General features: G+C 37.8%; 2 protein-coding genes across 3 annotated transcripts in view; both read right to left on the reverse strand.

Annotated features, from left to right (window-relative positions):
- The window catches only part of psmd1 (proteasome 26S subunit, non-ATPase 1), a 32250-nt gene extending 23797 nt beyond the window's left edge, over positions 1-8453 (reverse strand). The window contains exons 1-16 of one of the 2 annotated variants that reach the window (XM_079244845.1): positions 8281-8453; positions 7422-7465; positions 6740-6813; positions 6023-6192; positions 5676-5884; positions 5173-5316; positions 4143-4369; positions 3550-3610; positions 3310-3435; positions 3096-3184; positions 2907-2985; positions 2647-2820; positions 2429-2540; positions 2079-2275; positions 1575-1670; positions 1115-1179 (exon numbers count right to left, since the gene is read on the reverse strand). In XM_079244845.1, coding sequence (XP_079100971.1) covers positions 1115-1179; positions 1575-1670; positions 2079-2275; positions 2429-2540; positions 2647-2820; positions 2907-2985; positions 3096-3184; positions 3310-3435; positions 3550-3610; positions 4143-4369; positions 5173-5316; positions 5676-5884; positions 6023-6192; positions 6740-6813; positions 7422-7465; positions 8281-8296 — 1883 coding nt within the window. In that variant the 5' untranslated portion in view covers positions 8297-8453. Of the gene's footprint in view, positions 1-1114; positions 1180-1574; positions 1671-2078; positions 2276-2428; positions 2541-2646; positions 2821-2906; positions 2986-3095; positions 3185-3309; positions 3439-3549; positions 3611-4142; positions 4370-5172; positions 5317-5675; positions 5885-6022; positions 6193-6739; positions 6814-7421; positions 7466-8280 lie in introns of both variants that reach the window. The other variant, XM_079244844.1, reaches the window with a different exon arrangement.
- Positions 8454-11356: 2903 nt separating this feature from the next.
- Positions 11357-12172, reverse strand: LOC306759864 (uncharacterized protein; the record flags this gene model as incomplete). The annotated part of the gene is made up of 1 exon (XM_079245611.1): positions 11357-12172. Exon 1 carries the CDS (start codon positions 12149-12151, stop codon positions 11357-11359), a length of 795 nt encoding a protein of 264 aa, XP_079101737.1. The 5' UTR covers positions 12152-12172.
- Between the last annotated feature and the right edge of the window lie 14467 nt (positions 12173-26639).

Here is a 26639-nt window from a genome sequence, read left to right on the forward strand (position 1 = left end):
AAATTATGTATCAGATCTGGACAAAGCTTAAAAAAATTGGTATGAAAAGTTATTTTAGTTTGATTAGGCCAACTCAGTTTTCGTAAACAAGAACTCTACTGATTGGTAATGAAAGTCAGCAATAAAAGACCCAAACGTGGATTTGTGCAACTTACGTGTGTGTGCATGCAAAGGAAGCACAGGGCATTATTCTTTTGCCATTAAGGCTATAAAAGCTGAGGAAAAATTAATTACTCTGGTTCACAAGTCTTTCAAACATATGGTTTAACTAGCTGCCAATTGATCACACAGACAATCCCAGCCTTTTTTGGGCTTAAGCACATACCTCCTGATATTTGTGCACCAGCTAGGTGGTCCATTAAAGAATGCTTGAGTCTCTGGTGGATTAACCAAAGTTGATGTTAGAGGAAAAAAAAACCCAAACATAGCACTGGGTGAGGGATAAATGAGTGAAAATGACATGAATGTTCTTCTTGGAATTTTCCCCTCAATTCATAAAGACCACATCCTTTTTATTTCTCAACAGCACCCTGTTACACCTACTCATGCCTATTGTTCCCGTATATGATAGCTCTTAATTTTCACCAGCAGGTAAGCTCAGTTGTAAAAAGTACCTTTTTTTCTTCTGAGGCTGCTTGCCCTTCTTAAGCAACAGCTTGATATAATAATATTATGCACCTGCTTATCTTGTCCTCATTACATTTATGTAATTCCCTATATTATGGCATCAACCAGTCATCCTTGCGCTGACTGCAGCTGGCTCAGAATACAGCTGCTCAGTTTCCTGCAGGGACAAAATAAATGCTGCTTCTTGTTAACCCAGATCAAAAACATAAAGGACTAAAATGCTTTATTGTGTATATGTGAACTTCAGTCATTCCTTATTTCCAACTCTTTAGTCAATTCAGAGGAGAATTGAGTTTCAGTGCCAGGCCAAGAGGTGAGAAGTAAGATCTCTTCAAAACTATTTTTCCCTTTGTCTATTTGACAAAATGATCACACCACACAAATGTAGTAGTACTTGGTCTCAGCACGTTATTGCTGTCTCTGAAAACCTAGAGTGACTCTTAGAATTAGGGCGTCCACAGCTTATGGAATTAAGTTTGGATCCTACCTGAACAAGATGAAGCCAATGGACTCGACAGCAGCTCTTCTGACATCATCATTTACATCACTCACCTTGATTTAAAAAAAAGCAAAGCAGTTAAATAAAATTAGATAACATTTACTTTAAATAATCTTAATTATTTAGTTCCCTATATTCTCAGCATAAAAGAAATAACTATGAAAGCATTTTGTGAAAATTAGCTTGCATACAGTGCCACCTACAGGACAACAAACAAATCACATCTGCAATATGAAGTGTTAGCCAGTGCAAATATATAAGCTACCCTTTGTTATGTCTTAAACCTTAACTTTATTCACGATTAACAATATTAAAAAATAAACATTCTTTAATAGATCCCCAACAGTCATGAAGTCTTGGATCTTGGCATTTTAATTACGATTAGTTTGATAAACCTGGTCTTTTCATACTGACAGTGATATAAAGAGAAACAATAGAAAACACTCACAGCGACATGTAGAAGACGTCGAATGGCCTTATTGTTTCCAGAGCCACAGTAGGCCATTCCTACAGTGTACATACCAGATCGCCGCAGGATGGGGTCCTATCATAGACAGTGAAGCAAAGCAGAGCAGAGCATTGAGGCTGCGTGTTTGGATACACGCTAAAATCAACATAGGCTGAGTCATTTCCCAAATCTAGCCCTTGAAGTTGGAATCTTGGCACACATTAAAGAGGAAGAGCCTCACGTTACATAAAATAAACACAACAAGCTATTCTAAGAGTCCATTGTGCACTCAACAGATCAAACATCTACACCTTGCAACTGGATGGTTAATGAACAGTGATGATCTTTTAAGATTCACTGAGACATATTTAATGCCCTCACCACTTCCTTCTCACAGGAGATTAATCAACTTACTTTATTTTATTTATATAATGTTATAAAAAATATGCTGCATGAAAAAGGCAAATTTGCCATTGGGTCAATGAAACTTTTTTTAAGCCACACCTTGTCTCTGCAGAGGCTTTCAATGAGGGCATCAGCCTCCTCCATGCGTCCATACATGACAAGGGCAATTCCCACAGCAAGCCCACGCAAGATTTTCTCATGTTGTGTCTCCTGAGCATAGCCCACCATGTCCTCAATTGCCTGAGCAGACTTTGAGCCCAGCATGACCAGACCCAGCGCCAAACCTGCAGCTTCACCTGGGAATTCAAATGAAATCATCAGCATATAATGATAGTAACAGTGATGTCATTTTGTTATAACAATAATTTCTGTAAGCAAAAACAATGACAAATAGAAAGTCCTGCTGAAACTTGGAAAAAAATCTTTGAAAAATCATTCTAGAGGCCTACCAGTGACAGCGTCATCTTGGTAAAGGTTTGACTTCAGTAGATCATAAACATCTTGTCTTGCTGTGCCCAGTGCAGCCAGCCCCAGACCAAGGGCACCACCATGACGAACAATCTGGTAAAAAAAAAAAAAAAAAATACACCATTAGAGATGGTGTTTAACCATTTTTCTCTAAAGACTTTGCCTAGGTATCTGATAGAAAATTTTCAAAGGTGCTCACATCATTGCTGGCGTTTTTTAGTTGACTGAGCAGATAGTCAATAATGTCCCCGCCGTGGTTGGCATGAATTAGTCCCAGGGCATACAGGCCTCCTCCTTCTTGGTAGGCAGAGCCAGGGGAGGTGTCTTTGGGCAGGTAAGTAGCCATTAACTGAAGTGCTTCTTTCTCGTGCCCCTGTAAAACACCCACATTTTACATTCAGATTAAACCATTTGGAATAAAAGGCTTTTGTTCTATTTGTAAGAGAGAAATAAATTTACCTTATGAATAACACCGAGACTTGCTGTAGCTGTGAATTTTGCCCAGTTGGTGGCTCTTGCTAGCCATTCTAAGTTTTCTCTGCCAAAACAGAGAAAAGCTTTGGTCAGAGTCAATTTGATAACGATTGTTTCTAAATTCTTCTGTGTTTTTTAGGGAGTTATCATAAATCACCCCAGTAGCAACATTACCTAAGGAACTGATCGCTCGTGGTTCCTGTGTGCATGAAAGAGTTGGCTATGACCGTGGCTGTGTGACACACCGAGTTTCGGACAGCATCCTGCAGCAGAGAGAAAAAAAATGCTCAGAAATAACATCTGAGTGACATTCAGCAATCAGCTGTCTATCTGACCATATGAATGATTTACTCATTTATGTTCTTCAAAATATCCATGTCACTGCTACCTTTGTGTTTTTGAGAATCATTAGATCTGTGTTGTTATTTCGGATTAGAAACTGCAGGTGTAGTTCAATGGCCATCTCTCCGCTAAGGATCTTAATCATCTTGGCATTCTGGTCTTTGGGATCATCCTTCTAAAAGAAGTCCGAGACGGAACAATTATGACAACTAAATAAAGGCTGCAGAAGACAGAAAAACTAACAGGCAATGCAAAATGCTGCAGTACAAAGGAGCAGATAACATACCGTTTCTGCTGACTTTCCAGCAGGGGAGCTGCCAGCCTTTTCATCAGTCTCCATTGCATCCCTATAATACACATATGCACACAAAAGTGAATCTTAAGGTAAACTATACTCTCAAGTCTCCCATTTATTTTCTAAATTGGGCCAAAAATGGACTTGAAAATGTAAGACTTTGATTAAATATAATATTTAGTATTGAGAATTTATTTCACACATATTTTTTTCAATAAGTCTGATACAGTACATTTTCAAATGAATAAACAGTTTTAAATGTTTATTTAAGAAGAAGGCGTGAGGCCGATTATTTTGACACTATTTGTATCACAATATATTGCTTTTTTTTTTTTTCTTTTTCCGCCTTTCTTTTAGCTCAAAACCGGTGACGGTGAAGACAATTTAAAGATAAGGTTTATACTGCAGTGTTTCAGATGTTTGGAATATTACTTTGCTGGTAACTTACAGCATCATGAAAAGTCAAAAGTTCAATTATATTCACAGAAAAAAATTCTAAAGCCTTAGAAAACATGGGAAAAAAAATCATGAATCCATTAAGCCTAGGCATCAGTTATGTCTGGATTTTCTACACCCCTTCTTACCCATCTTTCTCTGGGGTGGGAACGGTGCCTGTATTTGTAGAACCAGGCACCGCAGGAATTGGTGTTCCAACGGTGCGCAAGTTCTGAATGACAGAAGAGAGGAACTGCTGGCTGGCACTCTCATACAGATCAAAGCAAATCTGGTATGCCATTAGCAGGTTGTCCTCCTTCACCAGCTTCTCCAGAATATCACTCACAGCCTGCGGATCATCTAGAAATATCAGGCACTGCAATGGGAAGGAGAGAAAACCAGGAAAATGTGTTAGGCTAAAATAGTTTAACAACTACGGTCTCCTTTCTGGAACTGACCCCAGGTTGCCTAGGTTTAAACAAAACATAGGATAAATTGGCCTCATACACATTTTAATCAATAGAATAAAGGTTTCTCAAATCAGAAGATGTGTTTTAATTAATCTCCCAATTCTGTAGAATTAATCAGATATAAACAGCCCATGTTTTGCCATTTTTTTGTATGACTTGGTGTAATGGGCTCTGGATGCTAAAAACAGAAAGAAAATTACCCCATATTTGTATTTTAAAAAAAAGAATAAATGTTTCACAAATTATAAACTGAACTTTGTCTTAATGACTCTTCATTCTCTGTAGAATAATTCAGCCCAGATATGAACATCCCAAATTGTGCAGATTTTCAGCAGGACCTGGTCTAATGTGCCCAAGGTTCCCTAAAAGTAGTAGATTCACTCGTTTAATTTTTCACCAAAAGAAAACTTCAACAACTTCAGAGAATGCTTCTCTGAACACTTCTTCATCTATGCTCAATACTGGTGCGGAATAACACAAGGCTGATTAGTTTTTAACCTTACTTAAATGATAGCATGGTCTTTCTGACTCTACATGATAGGTCGCACATTCAGAATTCTTCTTTACCCTAATGTTCAAAGACACGTGTGCACACTTGCTTTACTTGCATGAAAATCTTGTCCTTTTTTCCATAAATATGAGCAAATCAGGGAGAAAAAAAATACTCTTTAGTAGATTATCAAAATTGTTTTCACATTGCAGTGGTTACCTGACACACGTTGATGAAATCAGGCTTCTCCAAGTTCATGTACAGTTTTACCAGCACACGCAGCACTTCATTACGAAACTTCTTATTCTGCATCAGGGACATGCACACTTTCAGGCTGTAGGCAAGGAGGCCACTTACGTCATTCTAAATTTGGGAAAGACAAAAGGAGAAAAACATACCAAGAATGAGAAATACAGGTTCATAAAAAAAAATAACTACAATCAAAAACAGCACTGAAAATCTTAATCTTTTGTATAGGAGTTTTGTAAAAGTTATAAAGTCTGAATGAAGACAATGTCAACAATACAAATTTGAAGATTTATTCAACTAAAGTGATTAACTCAAACTAACTGCAATACGATCTAGGGGCTATTGTACAGTCCCCCCTTTATTTCCCCTCGGGGATGAATAAAGTATCTTGGATTTGATTTGATTGATTCAAGCTTTCGATGAATATTTAAAAATGCATCCACAACTAGGCACATTAGACTGACGATGCTGACCGATTCTAAGATGGTTTTCTCGAATATGTCAAGACGCCTGGTCTCCAGGGCAATGCCTATGGCCTGCTTGTACTTGTGATCGTCCAGGCAACGAAGGAACATCTTATTGACGATGCCCTCAAGGCGAGGGTCAATGCTTTTCTTTTCCTCATCCTCTGGCAGCTCCGCATTCTCTACCCGCAGCTTGGTGTAGTGGTCGATACATTTGGCTGCAACAGGCAAAGAGAATACAACTCTACATAAAAGTCAATACATATTCAATTGCTTTTTGCTGAAAAAAAAGAAGTAATTTATTAAATATTTTTAGAAATTCAATAAAAATAAAAGTATTCAAAGTTATCACTCACCTATGATGGTCTCCACATATTCTGAGTCATCTGTGACACTAAAAAGATCTCCAGCACCAAGAGCATAGTTTAGAGATTCTTCAAAGGCTCCAAGGTGGTAAAACACCTTTGAGGCCACCAGGGCAGCAAATTCTCTGCTGCGAAAAGTCTCATCTTCATACAAGACCTCACTGTGGGAAAACAACACCACGTTACACAGGACTGAAAAGAGATGACTGATCAGTAAAACACTTGTCACGTCTGCAAAACTAAAAAAGACAAGGAGAAAGAAAAAAAATATACAACTTGCCCGCACTAAATAGTGGCCCGTATTGTGATAATTAATCTATGTAATTTATATAATATAGGGAGCAGTTGTTTCAACTATGTGGTGTTGACGAGGCAGTTTGGTCTGATTGAGTTTGGTGAAGTTTGAACACAAACCTAACCAGCTGGGGGACTGTAAGAAAGTTTTTGGAAATTCTCACCCAATTAGACCAGACCCCATACGATTTTAGTGTGGATGTCCCCCCAAATAAATTTCTTCAGAATACATGCAACCCTGGAACCAGCTTGCATGGAGGCCTACTCAAAATGTTTTCTTTTTCCCTTCTCATACAGACAAAGAAAAACATTAAATTTTCAAAACTGAAAACCTAATTTCCATTACTACTCTTTTGTTGCAGTGCTATCTTGACTGTGGTTGTCAAACTCATTAATAATTAGATCAGTACTTACATTTTATCTACAGATCCTGAAATTTCAGCCCAGAAGTCATTCACAATGGCATCTAGCTTATGCAGAGCAAATTCCTGCAAATAAAAAATAAGATGTTAACATTTTTTCCACTTAGACACATTTAAACTTTTAGAAGGTTAACTGTGACCACAGTGCACACTCAGTTTGGCCAAAACTTAGTTTATGTCAGTGTCAAAGATATTAGTGTTAAAATTCAATTTCGGTTACACCATTAGTCAAGTCAGAACATTATTGAAGAAAAGCACAAGAACAAACTAACAAAAGATGATTGCAAAATTGGAATATTATTATCGAAGTCAAAAAGGGAGGAAAGGAAAGGAGGGTGTCGTCTTTTTCTTGTCCGTAATGCACTGGAGGTAAATCATACAACACAAACATTCATACAAAAATGTGTAATGTTTTGTGCAGAGAGAACAATAAGCTAATCTTTAAATCTGAAGCGAAGTAAAGGACAGCCTGTTAGTTGTCAATATTGTTTGCTTATATATTTAAACAATATTTTAGGCATTTGTTTTGGATATTTCATGGATACTTAAATGTGCAATACCGACTCCTTATGTAAGATCTCATGAGCCAATGTTCTACAATTTAGCATACTTTTGCATTTTATGGAAACTGATTTCAACTAAATATACCCTACTACTCTGCAAGCACTTCTTACCTTGAGCTGTGGCTCCTCTTCATCAAGAAGTGAAATAATTCCAGCTAAAGAAAGAGAAAAAATGTCCAAGTTTAGCAAATTATAAATGAACTATTTAAATGTCTGAGCAATTTTACACATGTATCAGATGGCATAGTTTTTTTCTTTTGTGGTAACTTTTCAGTTTATCAAATAAATCTGAAATATACAAAGATAGAAAGGAATGAATTTCACTGAAAGGGAGGATTAAATGAACTGTAATTCCTATAGGATGCAATCCTCTCTTCAACACTCCCTTAGTATAAGACCTATTTTTTCAAGCTGAAAGTAGATGTCAGGTGTTTGTAATGGTAAGCTTACCTGCTTTACACCAACACTGGAGGAACACATTTTAATAAAGCTCTTACTAATGACAGTTGATCCCCGAAATTAAAATGAAGCAGAAATTACATTTCATAGTATTAGATGCAGATCAGCGTTCAAACTGTAATTTAATAATATAAAACTGACAGCATCACATAGGTGCGTTTTTGCATTAATAAGACCTATTTGGTAAATGCTACAACGATGAGAGGAAAGGCTGCAGGTGTTTATTTCAATCAAAGCTAAGTGCAGCTAAGTGAGTGATTAGCAACTAATGTAGTAGCGTTATCATCACACAGTTATTTAAGCCTTCGATATCCAAACGGTTTTTAAATAACTATAACGGTAGTTTAATTAAAGTAAATTCAATATATAAAGACAGTAGATATTGTATCTGCTGTCAGGAGCCGACTGACCACTGCTAAACTCTACAAGCCACCGCTGTGTGACTCAGCTAAATCAATGGCAGCTAGCTAAAACTGCGGCTACCATAATAAAGACACTTTCCATTACTTACCAGCTGATGTTATCATGTTTTGTTTTTAAATCCCTCCCAGGCCTACAGTCCTGACTTTACCGAGGAAATGTGAAGGGTTATATATATATATATTTTTTAAAATGGTATATTTCTAGAAAATGTTCAGTAGCCGAACCAGGCGCTGCCGCTGCTAAGTTCTTTTTGTTCAATACCACAAGAGGACCCGCAAAATGGCTGACCTTTTCTTTGCCTATTTAAAATTTAGACAAACACACATTTTATTATTCACTCTATATTTAACAATTGAACGATTTTTACTGCATCAATTAGTTTAAGGATGGAAATTATTGTCAAATTTATACCAAATCATTGGAACTGTTAAATAGATGGTATATGTACTAAATGTGCCCGAGTAGACGGATCTGATTGGGGCCCTGCGCTTGACGATGACGTCACATCATACGGACGCTGGGTTGACTATTATGATTGGTCCAGGCAATTACGGAAGTAGTTTTACGGGCAGGTGGGCTTGTAGTTTTTTGGGAGTTTTTTTCAAAGTAAAAAATGGGGTTTGTAGTTTGTAGGATGGGCTTGTAGTTCCTAATAGGAAACACGTACGACTTTTACAAAGAAATCCGTCATTACCACGGAAAGGGACTAATCACTCCTCTAAAACTCTGAAGTAGTAATGAAAACTACAACCTTAATCAACAAATGTTTGACTCTGTTAAAAACTTTTTTTTGTGGTAAATCTTTAACATAATTTGTAATACATCTCCTTGTGCTCTTCATTCTTGTTTTCTGCTTTTATTCCCTTCTATTGTAAAGAAAATGTTCTCCTTTTCTGAATGTGGCCCCCATGTTCTGTTCTGCTCAATTTTGTCATTATTCTGTAATTGTTATGTAAACTTTAATAAAGTTGTTAAAAAAAAACAAAAAAAAAACTCGAGCATAAATGCACCATTTGAAAGGAACCAAAAAATTACACAAATGAAACATTAGTGGCAGCGTGACATGATGTTAATGCTAGCGACTCTATTCAGTTTGTTGTTGTTAAGTTTATTCACAATTTAATTTTGCACATAATAAATTAATGTTGTTTTTCCCGCTGTATTAAATGAACAGTGATATCAGGGCAAACACCGCTTGGTGGTGTTTTAAACAAATGTTTGTGATTATTGATAAGTTGCAATGGCAATCAAAATGACGCATCTTCAGAGCTTAAGAGAAGTAGGCTATTTAAGTAATTACCAACTGCCAATTGATTTTCCAGGTTTATGTTTAACAAAGCCACACACTCAGTTCAAATGTGTTTATTGATAAAATTGGACAGAACAGCAACCTACATAAACACCGAAGAAGTAACAAGGGATGTCTATTACAAATAATGCTAATCTCATCAGTTCTCTAGAACAGAGACTGATATTAAATGAAAGAAAATATAATAAAAAGTCACACAGAGTGAAAAACAGCTACACTTCTTATGATTTGTTGTTCCAGTTATCTGCTCAACAGATATAACTTCTCTAAAGCGAACTATTGAAAAAAGGCAAACACAAACCATTTAACCATAGGGTATGAAACAAACATTTTGTAAGCGTTTAACTTAGATTCCTGACATTAAAAAGACACTTTTAGGTGCAGTAATAAAGCTTTGTTTACTTAAGGCCTTTAGCAGCAGCTAATATTGTGCTTCAGTGATATACTCTCCGATAAATTAGCATCAAGTAATGGATATAGAGGGATTTGGGAGGTCTTCAGTTGCACTTCTTTCCAATTACATGCTTCATTATGAATCATACCTTGAGTTAATACATGTTAACAAATATACACAAGTGTTAATGTGTAATAAACTAACATTTCTATCTGACTGGCTCTATCCAATCAATACACTGACACAGACACTGGACACAGGACAGAAAAAATGTTGACTCAGAGATGTGATTAGCGACACCAAATAGCAGTGTAATATGTAGTAAGGCTCTATTACACCTCAAATCCATTTCACAGTGATAACATGAATGTCTACAGTAATAGGCTTTCAGCCAGCCATGTGTCCCAGCAGGAGCAAGCTACTCAAAAAGGTTAATCGTTCACATGAGGTTCAGCAGCCAAGATGCTGGTTTTCAAAGGGATTCCTTCCTCTGCACTTCCAGAGTCACCTGAAATAATTAAAGATTGATTTACAGTCAGACTATGTTTCATTACATAATTAAAAATTGAAAGGAATTTAGATCAAGTTATAAAGAATTTATTTTGTTGTTTGTAAATCTATCTGCATTACCTATTTGTCTTATCTTTATTTCACTTTGTGATTTCTAAAACCTTTTCATCTGACTGGGCTGTCAGTGGGTTAAACTGAATATATGTACATCACTTGATAGTATTCAATTAAAAAAAAAAGTAGTAATACGATACAATGGCTTTTGTATATATCTTATGTCCCAATGCTGTCCCAATGAGTAAAGAAAATAGAAGGAAGTGAAAAAAATACAATATTCAAAAGGAACTCTCCAATGGGAAAAGAAATGCTTATGTGCAGTCCTGTCAGACTGAACTTTACAGGGGGTTGCTGCTACCTTTTTGCTTGCAGTTTGAAGATTTGTAGTCAGTCTGGCCTCCAGCTTCTCGTCTCTGAGGCCTAAACAGACATTGGAATGGCCACAAAGACTGGTCCCCTCTATCCCTGGTATTATCTGAAAGGCAATAATAAGCATTTAACAATTTGGCAGCTTTTCTAAGTCCCTGAATAAACTCATGATGCGCTTCATGAAAGCATCCTTTGTCCCAAGGCCATTGATGCTATGTCTGGGGATGGGAAACACTGTGTGCAATACAATATGTGGTCTTGTGAATGTCACAGATGGCTCCCATGGCATGACTGCACTACAGATCATTACCTGCCATATCTTTCTTTAATGTTCATTACAGAATGACATGGCCGGAACAACTCCACTCCCCTCCCCTTGAAGTATCTCACCATGTGTAAATGAATATTAATCAGAAGCCAACAATCAGCATTATTTCCTTTGTCAACGTGAATCTAGATCCATGCAGAAGAAATGTTCTATGTTCTATGTGCACGTGTGGGCAAACAAAAGCAAATTTCACAAGTTTAACTCTCCAGCTGCACGACCTTTTGCTGATAATGAGAATGAAACCAATTCACTGTTATTACACCTGCTGTTTGAGATGCGTGAACAACTTTGCAGGCATTTCTCTTGATGTTGAGCACAGTGGCCTCCGACTTGGGGATGAAAGAGTCGACCCATATCGTCTCAGGTGAGTGTTTGTGGAACACGGCGCGCATCAGAGTCTCCAGGACTTGCGCACATTGACGCGTCTCGTCGCTGTCCTGCGTGGTGCGTATTAATCCAATCAGAGCTGGTAGGGTGAAGGAGGCACGTTTCGTGCGCGCCTTTACGTCCTTCAGGATCTCTTTCAGGCACATTTGGTTTGAACCTTTGCTGATAAACGTCTGTCTGAAGATGAATACAATGACAGGAGAGTCTATCGCTCGCTTCGTGCTGTAAACATTGGCCCTCCTCGTGGCTGTTCTCTTAACATTGCTTGTTGGCCGGTGCTCCCTCCCCACGTCCTCTTCCGACTTAAAATCACTGCTCGCCGCTGTCAAAGGGATTTCATTGCATTTCCCAGTTTTTGCATTGCAATGATTTTCACACATCGTGTCACTTTGAGGAGAACAACGGAGTTTTACGTCACTGATCGCAGGGTTCTCGTCGTGAAACACGTCTCGCATGAACTCCTGCATTATCCCAACGTCATCCACGTCCACCCCTTTGCTTTTGAAGGCATCACTGACCAGATAAAGCCTTTCTTTGCCCCCGATCTGAGCAACAACCGCTTGAAATTCCCTTTCCACTTCGGGTGGCATCTCCGACTCCGCCATTCTCGCACAACTAAGGCTGTTTTAATTACCGCATGGGATTAAAGCTTTCCTCTCCCGATTATGTGTCAGTGAGGAGAAACTTCCTCACGGTCAACGGGAGCACCAATAGGAGGACTGAGATCGAAGGCTCACCGTGTATTTCTATTGGACGATGCGCTAAGTGGGCGTGGCTAATACACTAATAGTTTATGACAGGTTTCTCTCGGTTGATGAAGTTAATCTTTAATAGATAACCAAACAAAAAGAAAGGTTTTAGTGACATTATTTCTTTCAGGTTATTACACCAGTAACATGTTTTCTCAAAGGAGACAGTTTACAATTATGTTTACATAATTTTCTTATTAAAAAAAAAAAAAAGAAAAAAAGAAAAAAAAGGAAAAATCAAATCAAAGATGTGTCTTCTCTGGTAGATGATGAAATCTCAGGTCACTTTTTTCATTCCCACTATTCTCATGGAAAACAGTCCTGCCTTCTCTCCAGTGTTGTAGATTCTTGACTTCTCAGAAAGAGAGAGAAAAAAAGAAACAGAAATAAGAAACAAAGACATGAAGACATGATAATCATGAGTGATAACTATAGGCAGTATATAAAAATATCCAAACTCATTTCACCTCAAAATTCAAGACTTTCACCCTAAAACCCCCCACATCAAAAGTCTGCTGAGTTCTTTCAGACTCTTAATCCTTAAATCCACTCATGCCAGATTTGTAATTAAAAGGTGCCGCGAGTCTGACATGCCTCCAAAGTCATTTACTGACAGGTATCTTAAATTAACTCTGTTGCTAAATCCGCGTGTAATTGTTGACTAATGAATTAACGATAAACAGTAAAGTCTGTCTAAGTCCAATAGAAAGGTTCCAACCAGTGACCTTTAGACTGGTTGAGTATTGATTAGATGGATGTTGGCATGAGTTGTTTGGTTTTTTCAAAAACATTTCAGCCTGTTGCTTCATCATTTTGTCACAATTTAATTGTAGAAGACATAATAGCCTCCAGAAAATATATATAAAGTGCAATGTGTGCAAATAATTACAAACTAGGGGTCAATAGTTTCCTTTGGCTTCATATTTCAAACAATTGCTTGTGTGTTCTGTCAACACACTGACCTCTTTGTTGAGCAAAAGGAGGTGCTGAGGATCAAGAAGCTCACTTGGACCACTGAGTGAAACGCGAAGACCTAAACGAACTAAAAAAGAAGTCCGTTTTTTAACATCAGAATATATCACAGCTGTTAATCATCGTCATCCTTTATTGCTTTCTCCAACAGTTTCTATAAACTTATGTACCTTCAGAAAGAGCAATGTACTTTCATTGCTCGTTCTAACAGAGAAGCTGGAATTCTGAGAATTTGCTGCCATCATGTGGTTAAGGATTTTATCTAAGCACAGGATCAGCCAGGCATAAAAAATAAATGTTAGCTTAAAATCATGCCACCTGCATTAAAGCACATTACTTTTTCAAATTCTCAACCTCAAATTCTTTACTATTTACCATCAATTCATTACGTCCGCCACCTGTTTTTGATGGCACTTTTTTGTCTGTCTGTAAGCAACTTTATGCAAAACATACTGTATTTTCATGATTTCTTTTCTGAGAATGGGTCTTGGTCTACATTAGATTCTACATTAGAAATTTTGGAAGGGATTCTGATCACCATTTGTACCCAGGATTTTTTTTTTTTTTTAAGGATTTTTTATCATCGTGAGGAGGGGCTTGTTTCAGTATAAATAAGTAACTCTACAATAAATGATCAGTTCCCATCAGATTTTATCTTTTATATCAAAGATAGATCTGGATCCTGGCAAAATTCTGCATAATAACATCCAGAACAGGAAAACATATAATCTCTTTGGAATTTTCACCACTGCAAGACAACAAATTAAGATATGCAAACAACAAAAACATGCAAAAAACACCACAATACAGTAGAGACACTTACTTACCAGTATATACAGGAATCTAATCATGTATATAGATAACATGAATATAATAATAGAGGGTTAAGATCAAAATATGGGTAAAAATGCACTGTTTGGTGGAGGTTTGTGCTCTTCAAGTGCTTTTCTTGTGTAATAATACATTAGTTGAGTTATATACATTTGGAAATATAAAAAGTATATCAAATCCAGCTCACTTTGGGATTGATATGTATTCTTTTTGTTTGTTAATTGCGCTGTGATGAGCATGCGTGTGTGGCGCAGTTTCACAACCTGTGATTTTCTTGTCTGACATCAGATCTCTGAGAGAGGACAGGTGAGAAGAGGTCAGGATCTTTACAGAGTCTACGGTGTTAGCAGAGGCCAATACAAAGCTTCTTCTTATTCTCTGGGCGTTAGTGTCATGTGGAATTTGCAGTGGCGCCAGCATTGCTGTGACACAACAAAAAGAAAGAAGTTATTTGCTTGTAATGTTTCAGTTTTAGCACAGTTTAAATGTTTTGCACTAATATTAACTTTAGACAGGGGAGGAGAAACACTGATTACCTGTGGTGAAGGACTGTTGACCTGATGAGCTGTTAGCAGATTTACTCCACGGCTTAGCTTCCTCTCTGGAACCTGAAACACAGACTATTTTTAAAGAGGTCGAACAACACCTCTGATAACTGCAAACTGGAAATGACCTATTAAAAACATGAAGGATATAAATAATTATACAATAAATGAGAAAAAGAAAAACACCAAAAGGAAGAAAAGCATGAAGATACTGAAAAAAGCTCTTGGTGATGGCAACTTCTGACTGATTTCCAGTAACATTGTACATTATCAAATATTTATGTTACCCAAAGATTATGCATATTCATTATGTATCCATTGTTTTTAGGATGAATGAACAAAATAAAATCACCAAACAAGAAGTACAAAAACTGTGTGTGTACATATATATATATATATATATATATATATATATATATATATATATATATATATATATATATATATATATATATATATATATATATATATATATATATATATATATATATATATATATATTCATTCATTTTCCAATTCAGGGTCCGGGGAAGCTGGAGCCTATCCCAGCTGGCTTTGGGCGACAGGCAGGGTACACCCTGGACAGATTGCCAGTCCATCGCAGGGCCACACACAGAGAGACGAACAACCACACTCACGCTCACACTCACTCCTAGGGGCAATTTAGAGTGACCAATTAACCTATCATGCATGTCTTTGGATGGTGGGAGGAAGCCGGAGTACCCGGAGAGAACCCACGCATACACGGGGAGAACATGCAAACTCCACACAGAAAGGCCACTGACCAAACCAGCCAAGGATCAAACCAGTGACCTTCTTGCTGTGAGGCCACAGTGCTAACCACTGCGCCACCGTGCAGCATATATATATATATATATATATACACATAACTGTATATATACACACATACATACATATATATATATATATATATATATATATATATATATATATATATATATATATATATATATATATATATATATATATATATATATATATATATATATGTATATATATATATATATACATAACTGTATATATATATATATATGTATATATACAGTATATATTCAGTTATGACATAACTGTATATATACATATATATATATATACAGTTTTGGTGGTTTAAAGCACTAAAATTAATAATCTTGTCAACAAATTTAACACAGAAGAAAAGTGTCATTTTTAATTGAACTCAGTGTCTTTTGGAAACAAGCCATCTCACATAATACACGGTATCAGTTTTGCCACCCTGTGTTTTGCTCAAGCTCCCCTCTCTAGTAAAGATGCATCAAATTATTGTTGAAATTGTTGTTGTTGAAGTGGGACTTACCAACAAAAGCAATGATATAAAACAGTAAAAACAGCCATCTCTGCAAAGCTCCAAGACAAAACTCGCTGTAAGCCATAGTGAGCAGAAAATCAAATGGAGAACTGTAAAGTTGGAAAGGTGATTCTGGGTAAGATGACACAGTTTTGAACTGAGCATAATAGACCAGCCTGAGAATAATAGGTGTTATATTTCCGACAGGTTTGGATTGCTTGTTCAGTCACCGAGCTGTTGACAAGTATTGTCCCTGTATAGTGAAAAAAAAAGTAATACATTTTATTAAGTTTTTGTAACAGAAAGTTTTGCATCAAAATTAGGTCAATTCTTGCCCCATTGACAACCGTGGATTAAAACTTTTCTGTATAGAAATAATTCTGCAATCATCCAACACTGTTTTCTTTATGTCCAGGCCCTTCTATGGTGTCATGTTCACCAACATAGTTTTTTAGATTTTGTGTCATGATGTGGATATAATTATATTTTTTAATAAATGCATCTTTCATATAAATTATATTAATCTTACCCTACATAACTGATTATTCTCGTTTAATAAACACTTTCACAGTATCCAGTCATGGGACAAAAGCTTTTACAACAGTTCACTGTAAAGTTACGATGTCGTAAGAGCAAATAAATGCACAACTATATTATCAGGTAATCAAATGGTGAGAAGTTGTGGCATTGCAATGCTTGGCTCTCAAAATAATTAGTGTTTATTATGTGGTGCATTACAGCGCCAGATGGATGGGTGAATTCTGCAGTTTAAAAGGATATGACGTTCTCACAGATACAGGTTCACAGTACAACTAAACCATGACACACACACACAAAAAGGACCCCAAAATAACTGTGAGAGCAACTCACATGATTTTGAACTCAAATAAATGGCTGATTCAGCAACAGTCAAGCCAATCAAACCAGATCAACTGCATTTCACTGAACAAACAAAAAGTCAGATAACCAGAGTAAAGGTCTAGTTGAGCATTACAGAATAGGAATAGAATTTTACTGTGTAATACAGTTGTGGACTACATATGAAATATTAGAATCCAAAATTTAGAAAAGTAGAATCATAAAAACATAGTAATCTGAAATCAGTCAAGTAAAGAACAGGTGGTTCAAAACTGTACTTAAACACAATATATGAGTAAACTTAATCTGTGTGCCATTGCCAATCTTTTGCATTGTGTGTATATTTGAGCATGCCATGAGGTTTAGTTTAATTGCGGTCAGAAACTGATGTCTCTCGAATTTAAGTTTTTTTCTACTAGTGAGTGGGAGAAACTCTTAGTTTAAATTTTGTAGAAATGCAAAATGAAAGCAATTTAACAGCAACTGTTTCTGTTGATTTTTCATAAATTTGAAAAGGATGGGTGTATTATCTGTTGACATGATGATGTCATGTTAGGAAGGGGTTGTGTTTTAAGAAATGAAACACTACTGTTGGCACAGAATAACATTCCTGCTTATTTCTGAAACTTTGTAGGTACATAGATCAGAAACATACAGAAAAGTAAATATATACCTGTCATGCCACAGAAGCCCATAAATTTCTTATGATCCTGGCGAAGTAAATGTATTAAGTTCAGGAAAGGCAGGTTTGATTAGTCCACACAAATGCATGTAATTACAAACTTTCTCCTCTAGGGGGCATTATTGAACGCACTTCTGAAAAATTCTTGTTAACTATGTGACAAAATTCAACCACTGACCAAAGTGGTACTTAGTAAACTACTGTTGATGAAGAATATTCAAAATCTCAGTGACATAATTTGATTTCAGTGCTCAGTTGTATATAATTATAAAAGCAATGTATTGGGAGAATACTGCAAAAGTGTAACGTTTATATCTGGAAGTACAACAGGTATGTGACATCAGGACTAAATATAAGTGTCAGATATAAAATTGGTATTTAAAGCAAAAAAAGGTCAGCAGAGGTTTCTGAAAAGATTTTAAAGGGGGACACAAAAACATTTTATTTTGTTTAAAATGGATGAACCAAAATAGACAATGAATACACAAATTTTTTCTCAGTGTGAATACAAACTTCTCAGCTTGAAAACATTTCAAGAAATAAATAATGTAAAGTCCTAACAACTACATGCTATTTTAAACAATATTTGTCTTGCAGAGATTTCATTTTATATATATAAAAAAAACAAAACAAAACAAAAAAAACAGCTCAAACTACTCTTCAAGGGGGAAATAAAGTCAAAACACACTAGAAGACTTGCAGTGAAGAATTTTTGTTTTTAAAAGCCCTGTATTATAGACATTTATAGCAGCTGATAGGGATGAGACAATCATACCTCAGTACATAAAGATTTAGAAATAAAATCTTTATATCAGGATATTGCATTCAAACTGTGAGGAATCACAATGTCATTTGTGGGATTTGTCCAACTGTATGACTATTAAGCGGTTTCAGATTGTCCTTCAGGTAACAAGACTTTAAAGTCCTGTGAAAGATTTTAATATCTTAACTTGAGCTTTACCCACTAGATGGTACAATTTCTCTACTTACACACCAACATGTATGTATGTATGTATGTATGTATGTATGTATGTATGTATGTATGTATATATATATATATATAAAAAATATCATAAAGTAATTAACATTTACTTTTTTCTAACATCTTTAAGTGTTACGAAATAAACAAAGAAACAAACACATAAATAAAATGAAATCAAATGAAAGGCCTGGTTATTCTGGAAGAACAGATCATGAATATGAGTTTAATGGGCACACACTCAGTGTTTTGGCCAGCTCATCTTGTTTGTGGTGTCCTTACTACAGCATGACACATAACGCTCAGAGAACGTCCTGGGTGGGTGTGAGGACACCGCTGCACCATCTGTTGAGGCTTGTAGACATGCTTTGGCTGATTGAGCTGTTGATTTGTACACGGATAGTCAGACTCAAATTCAAACCACACAGACGTCACTGATTTCCCTTCAAAAGATGTTTCTCAGTTTCGCGGGTTACCTCAGTGACATGTTTGCAAGCTGATGCAATAAATGTTGTGGCTGTTTGGGGAACTCAGGTATGCAAATGGTTGCTAGCAGTGAAGCTGTTAAAAATTCTCCAACAGGATTACCTGTGTCAAGTGGACATGCATTATGTCACCTGTGACACTTTGGCCTCTTGGAAGTGCCAGTCACATCTGAAGCACTCCAGCTAATGTGACGAGTGACAGAGGTACACACACGCACACAAACACACACATGGAGAAGCACAGTCTAGGCTGTGTTGACTGTGGGTCAGTATCCCCATTGACAGTGTGAGTGTTTAAGCATTACCCATCACCCAAAACTAACCCTAAACCAAGCTTTACTCTCAAGTATTATCTTGTACCAATGAGAAGAAAATGAAATCAGATTTTTTGGATTTGGGTTAGAAAACAAGCACAGACAAACACATAACATTTAGCAATAACAACTTGGAAAAAAAAAAAACGATTGGAAAAGTTTGACTCTTAAAAAAACCATACAAGAAACAAATAAAAAACAAACAAACAGTGGAGTACCATTAAACTGACTGCATTAATTTACCACACGAACAACTGTCGGTCTATCTATCTATCTATCTATCTATCTATCTATCTATCTATCTATCTATCTATCTATCTATCTATCTATCTATCTATCTATCTATCTATCTATCTATCTATCTATCTATCTATCTATCTATCTATCTGTCTATCTATCTATCTATCTATCTATCTATCTATCTATAGATGACAACTGCACACAAAGAACATACAAAATATAAATTTCATATATACGAAATACATACGAAATATAAATTTTATTGTCCTGTTTATATACAGTCTCAAAGGTCATTGTGTTAACAGTTAAGCTGTAGTTGCAGAGAACATCAGTTGACTGCTGCAATGTTAAACACACACACACACACACACACACACACACACACACACACACACACACACACAAAGAAGAAAAAGAGAGTGCACAAATGTCTTAAAGGAGTCCTGCTACTTGTCTGTCCAACCCCTCTCCTGTGCTAAGACATTTAAAAAGCCAAACAAACAGTCCACTGTAAGCAACTTTTCCAGCCCAGTGGGTCTGGACACAGACGACTAGTCCATAGAAATACGTGGGGTCGGGGGTTAGGGCACAGATGGTTACACCTTGAATACGTCAGACTAAATCCACAATGCGTGAAAGGTCAGGGGTCACCAGGGACAACAAGATCCACAGACCCAAGTGAAGGATGATGTGAGACAACTTCAGAGTTTGGAAAGGCCTGATTGCAAAGCAGCTAGCTCGTAAGTCAAACACAAAAATTCTGAAAGTGCTTGTCGGAAAAAAAAGAGTTAAAAATGCACAAATAACTGCACATAAGAGCTTTACAAGATTTTATTCATGATTAGTTAACAGCGTCCTCCGTCAAACTTAACGTAATAATGCCAATGTGAATGTCAGACTATTTCCAAAGTGTATTCAGGGCTTAATTTAACCAGACTGGCCTGCAAGATAAGAACACAGACTCTTGAGTGAAAGAAACATTGCTGAATAAACTGAGAAACCTTAAGCAAACTGTCTTTTATTTATCTCTGATTGCTGTTTGGGAACAGAACAAGAAAACTGGGCTATAGTAGTGTTTATTTGACAGTCTGCAATCTTTCTTTAACCAAATGTTAAATTTAATCAACTGCATTCAACAGAGACCATATCTGTGTTGCCACAAGTCTTCTGTCCGCTGTCCCTCTGATTTAGGGGATCAAACTTTAAAAGTTTTTGAAGTTCTACGAACAGACTTTATGTTGTGATGAGCTGACATTGTGCAGTGCAGTTATGAAACATTTCCATGAGAATGCTGGGACAACAGCGTGTTGTCAAGGTAACAGCCTTGTCTGAAACTTTTGCAATCTTAAGTTTTTTAAAGCCTAAAACATCAGAGGGCCTTCAGCTGTTTGGTGGAGTTTTATAATGCAAATCTCTCTGATGAAAAAGCCAGGTTTTGAACTGGAGGCCTTGGCTGCATTAATTGAATGATCTCTTCTGAACTCCGAGCACGGAGCCACAGAAAGAAAAGCAACAAGAGAGAAAGAAGAAAAAAGGCAGTGACCATGGCCAACCAAGCTGTTTGCGGAACAATATTTTGTGGGTCACTTCTTGTTTTCAATGTGGGTGAAATAGTCTCATGAAACACAGGAAAAATAATATACTGAGGAGAGTGTTTGACCGTAGATGCTGCCAAATGCACAAACTTGCAGCTGCTTGGCTTCAAGCCTGCTAACAGCTCACAGAAGTGAAAGGAAATAGGGAAAACATGCAACAACGCTGCTAATTCACCAATTACTACCACTAATTGCTGCCTCCTGAGGAGAGGTTAAGGAGACAAGTCAGTGCCTCCCTGGGTGCTGCTGACTGGCTCGACCAAAATGTCATCCATCCTGAAGCCTAATCGAGTTATCATATCAACAAATCTCCCATCAGAGGCCCCATGGTTGACACTCCCAAAGAGAAGCCCAGAGGGGGACAACTAATTCTATCAGCAGGACACTAGAGGAAGGGAGTCATGAAGGCTACCTGAGTTCCCCAATGGGATGATTCCCAGACTGGACACTCAGGTCCTGCAGCTCCAGACTTGCCCTGGAAGTCAGCATTGAACAAAAGAGACTCAGAATGCACATAATTTAGGCCTGCACACAAAAGTACTGAGGGAATACAATGTGGCATCTTGCAGAGTTTAAAGGGGAAAGTGGCGAGTGCAGCCCCCTGTGGTGCTGTCAGGGTACAGGGGTCAGGTTTTAGGAGCAGCGTTAGCCTCGCCTAGAGAGTGGGTTAATGTACTATTAATCTGGGGTCAGAGATGCTCCTTCACACTCATACATCAATACTGACAGCACTAAACACTGAAGACAATCAACAGCGATCTTCCCTGCCATAAACTTTCTCTTTCCTTCTTAATTTTTTGCAGGAAATGGTTTTGATATTGCTTGCAAACAACAAAAAGTAAAATAATAGTGCAGAAACAAAACCAATACATAGAGGTAAATAGTGAACATTATACAGTACATGTGTTCATAAAAAGAAATGTGAATATGTATGTGCTGTGTAAAAACAGTCAGGAATCACTTTCTCTATGCAGCTTTCCTGAATCCTTTCAATGTTTTAAAAAAAAATGATGAGAGAAAAAGAATTAAATAGTTTGTCAAAAGATCAACTTAATTATGGTTTTACACATATACTTTGTAAAATTACAGAGGTGCTATGACTTCATCACACAGTTCATCACACAGTTGTGAAGACAAAGGTATTTTGCTTCATCTTCATCAACAGTAATTTCACAGCCAGTGTTTAACCAAAGTGTTTGAGGCTCATTCATTCATTCATTCATTCATTCATTCATTCATTCATTCATTCATTCATTTTCTACTCTGCTTAGTCCATTAAAGGGGTGCAGGGAAAGCTAGAGCCTATCCCAGCAATCATCGGATGAAAGACAGGGTGCACCTTGGACAGGTCGCCAGTACATCACAGGGCTGCATTGAAACTTAATTTTAGAAATCTGTGTTGTAGGGAACCATAAAATAAATGGTAAAATCTACTGTTCTATTTTCCTAAATATTGCACAAGAATCAACTTCTTACAAGCTTTGCTTGTAAGAAGTTGAAAGGAAAGTCTGCAAAGTTATCAAAATCTGCTACAGAAATTCCTTAGAACCATAAAATTTGGAATTGCATTAACACAAAACCCAGCCACAAAGATAAAAAAACAAGATGACAAGTAAACTTTTCAAAGGTGAAAATCCATAATCCACATTTTCCATAAAATGTGGATTATAAAAGGTGAAAAACCATAATCCATTTCCATAATCCACGTCCACAATAAAGTTGAAGTTGAAAAGTCAATTTTAGTTGATGGCCAGTGCTGGTTGTCTTAATGTGCTGACAGAACAATGAGACATGAGAGCAAGCATTCCCTGAATCCACTGGGATTTCAAAATATGGAGATACGGGCGATATCTGGCTCAGCAGGCTACCCACGAACACGTACATATGTGTGCACGCACCAACACAATCACCTGTACACACCACCTTTATGAGTCTCACCTGCATCAACAAAGCTGATAGTTGAGATGCAATCAAAAGCTTTTTGTTTTGAATCCATGATAAGATTTTTATCTTGCTTAAGTGATGAGATGTGACCTTGTAAATTACAGAGAGGAGCCTCTGACCTGCCTCGCTTGTTGTTTCCTCTCGGGGACTCATTTATTGAATTAGCTATTCATCGACAAGTGGAGAGTGTCCTGAATTAGTCTCTCTGCTCTGCTACCTCTCAGTCTTAAGGGTCTCCTTAGTACCGTGATGACTGGTTTCCATTGTGAGGGGCTGTGTCTGCGGGCCTGTGAGAGAGGAAGGGGGAGACATGGTAGGGCAGGTATGGAGCAGCCCATTGGGGGGGATAACCTCTGACCCTGTTCTGGAGAGGAACTCGGGTCTATCCAGCAACACAATACTTCCAGCATACAGCCCTCAGTGGCTGCCTGCTGCTACCCACAATGAAGCCCTTTGCCGGGGTCTCTCTGGGCAGAAAGGCCCCCTGGAGCGCCGACTGCCTTCCGGAGGTCTTTCACCACTTTTCCCCCTCTCTATATCTTGCAGTTGCCTAGAAAGAGAGGAAAAACTCAATAACCGAGAAGATACAAGGGAAACAATGGTCTTTAGAGGGCATCTTAACCCGCAACAAACAGTGTCAACATCTGTGGGGAGTGGCTAGATAGATGGAAGCTGTGTCTGCCATGGACAGAAAAGGGCCTTTCCTTGTGGGCAGTCACACTGAAAAGGCTACAGTGTTGTTTTGTTGTGTAGGAGAGGGATTTGGTCCTTGTCTCTTTTCAGCTGCAGTTGAACCACACTGTGGTGTGGGTGAAGCAATTTTGTCTCGCTGTAGAGCCGGGGCAAAAGATGAAGCAAAGCCTCGAGAGCAGAGCCTTTCTTCCCATGGCCCGCGCTTTCGGAGGGGTGAAAAAGATTATTGTCGAACACGTAAAGTAAAAAAAAACGCATTAAAGTCGGCATGAGCGTGGCACGGATTGAGAAAGTGAAAGGTTGATGTTGCAAGGAGGGGATGAATATGGACACACGCAGCGTGTAGCATGTGTGTATGTCTGTGTGAATGAGCAGGGGCCACACACCACCTCAGACGCGTGGGAGTGTATTGGATTCTCATGGGTTGTCTGGGAAAGACACTGTCCCCCTCTCTTCTCTTCTATCTCATTCCCTCTAAAGCGTGTGGTCTCCTCTCATGTGAACACACTGCCAGTATAAAGGCTCTCTTCATCTCTCTTTTTGGGCTCTCTTTTGCATCCTGATGTGAAAAGGGTTCATTCACTGAGGCCCTACAGTCTAACTCCTACTCATCCCAATTTATCAGTTACTGCCAATTGGATCTAACTGGGAGCTTGTGGGAATCCAGGTGCTTATCATTAATACTGCCTCTTTGTGGTCTTTGAGGATATGCTGGAGGAACTATGTGTCATGTTCCTGCACGTCTGCAAGGGCTTTGCCAAACCATGCTTCCCCTCAGTACACAGCATCCAGACACACACGCCCACACATGCAGTTACATATAGACATGCCTGCGGTGAAGCTTCAGCAGTGTTGCTGAGCCAAAACGTCCAGCAGCACATAAATATCTTTGGAGTGTGCAAGTTACACTCTAAAAGTTGCACTGAATGCTGTTACACCAGTCATCCCAGCCTACCTTTTCTCTGTGCTTTTTGCCATCTTGTAATAATATTGGGATGATATCAATTGCTTTTGAGTTCACCAAAAAAAGTACAGTTTTACACCCAAAGGGAAAAGTTCAAAGCATCTGAAAAGCCATCAAAGAATGTGGGCTAATGACAAACAAAGACAGACTGTGGCTCACTGTATCATTTCAGATCTAAATCTTGCAGAAAAACCACATCCTGAAATTTTAACAAATGTATAACCTGGGTTGGACTTCCTGTTACAAGTTTCAGAAGTGTCACAAATAGACACATTTATGCTGGGATCAAAGTGACAGCTGTGTGGATGTCTGAGCAGACTGCGAGCGCTTACGTTTGCTTTGTACACTCAGCATCTTTACTGTTGAAGGACTCGTCAACGTGTAAATACTTGATTAAAAAAAAAAGTTTATGGATGACACAAAATATTTTCATTTCACATGCTCACTCTCATGCAGATGAAATGGTATTAAATTTAGACTGTACTTTCCCCTTCTTCCATAAACGACACATTCCTGTTTGATCCTTATCTCACTTATTTAACCTTGACACAGAGAAGCATTTGACAAGAGAGCAAGCTGCACTGAAGGACAAACAGTAATAGGGATGGTCACCTCATGAGTTAGAGTCTGCATGTAAGGGACCCAACTGTCCAGGTTATGCTCTTATAGTTGGAGATAGTCTAGCCATCCATTATTATGCAGCCATTGGGATTTCACCTGATGCACCGAGTAATACTTTGCTCCTTTTCCTTCATGTATAAAAATATGTCAGTATTGCCTTCATTAACATGTTTAACCTTTTTCCGCAGGTCTTCCTGAGTAAAAGATGCAGTGCATGTTAATCTTTCCTGTCCTCTCCACCCCAACCAGTCGAGGCAGATGGCTACCCTCTCTGAACCAGGTTCTGCTGGAGGTTTTGTCTGCCTGTTAAAAGCTCCCCTTGGCAAAGTAAATTTGCTCAGCAGAATCCAGCATTCAGATAATCATTCTGTCTGCTTAAATGCTGGACAAGACAAAAAGAAAAGGGAGTTTTCCTTCCCACTGTTGAATCATGCATGCTCAAGATGGGTGATTGGTTGATCACAATAAAGATATGATGAAATCAGTTGGTTTCTTTTAGCTAGGCTATTTATGAATTGGCTTGAACTGATGCACCGGTGATGTGCCCTGAGAAAACATTGTTTTGAAGTGGCACTGTACAAATAAAGCTGAATTGAATTGAAGTGAAAAAAATAAACAAGGCCAATATTCTCAGGAGGGTATGCTATGCCATATAATGTTGAATGCTTTCAACACACATTTAGTCAGGATTGAAAAATGCTTTGTTAAATCAGAATTCACAAAAAAAACTGATTGATTGCACATGGGGTAAAAAAAAATTTATTGGTTTCTCAGGCTGCAATGAGTGTGGACACTCAAAAAGAAAAAGGCCTGTAAAAGAAAACACTTTCCAAGTGCGTTGTTATCCTCCTGGGAAACTACAGGTGTTGGAACCAGTGGCTAGTGTATTCAGCTTCCCAGTGAACCAGTCATTAATGTTCATTAGCCCACCTGGAGGGAGAGTGGGGCGCTTGTAATGCAAGGTACACCTTTGTTCTGCAACATTGTGCCAAGAAAAGTCTGGCAATATTAGATATGGTTGACCTGAGGTGAATGTTGGCTTCAGAGAGGGAAAGGAAGCCCCATACTGGGCAATGAAAAGAGAGACTGCACACTCCAAACTGATAATCTCTTGTACTCCTTCCCTCTTGGTGCTCCTTGTTTCCAGCATGCTGCCTCCTTTCCATCCAGTCGTTGGTTAAGTTCCTTAAAGCCAAATTACGCTTATTGCTTGTGGATGTCTCCCCCACCAAGTGTTCCTTCTATCAGAGTTGGAAAAAGTTTGCTCCTAATACACATGTAATCAGTGCTCTTT

Source organism: Telmatherina bonti (assembly GCF_933228915.1).
Source record: "Telmatherina bonti genome assembly, chromosome: 8".
Lineage (NCBI taxonomy): Eukaryota > Metazoa > Chordata > Actinopteri > Atheriniformes > Telmatherinidae > Telmatherina > Telmatherina bonti.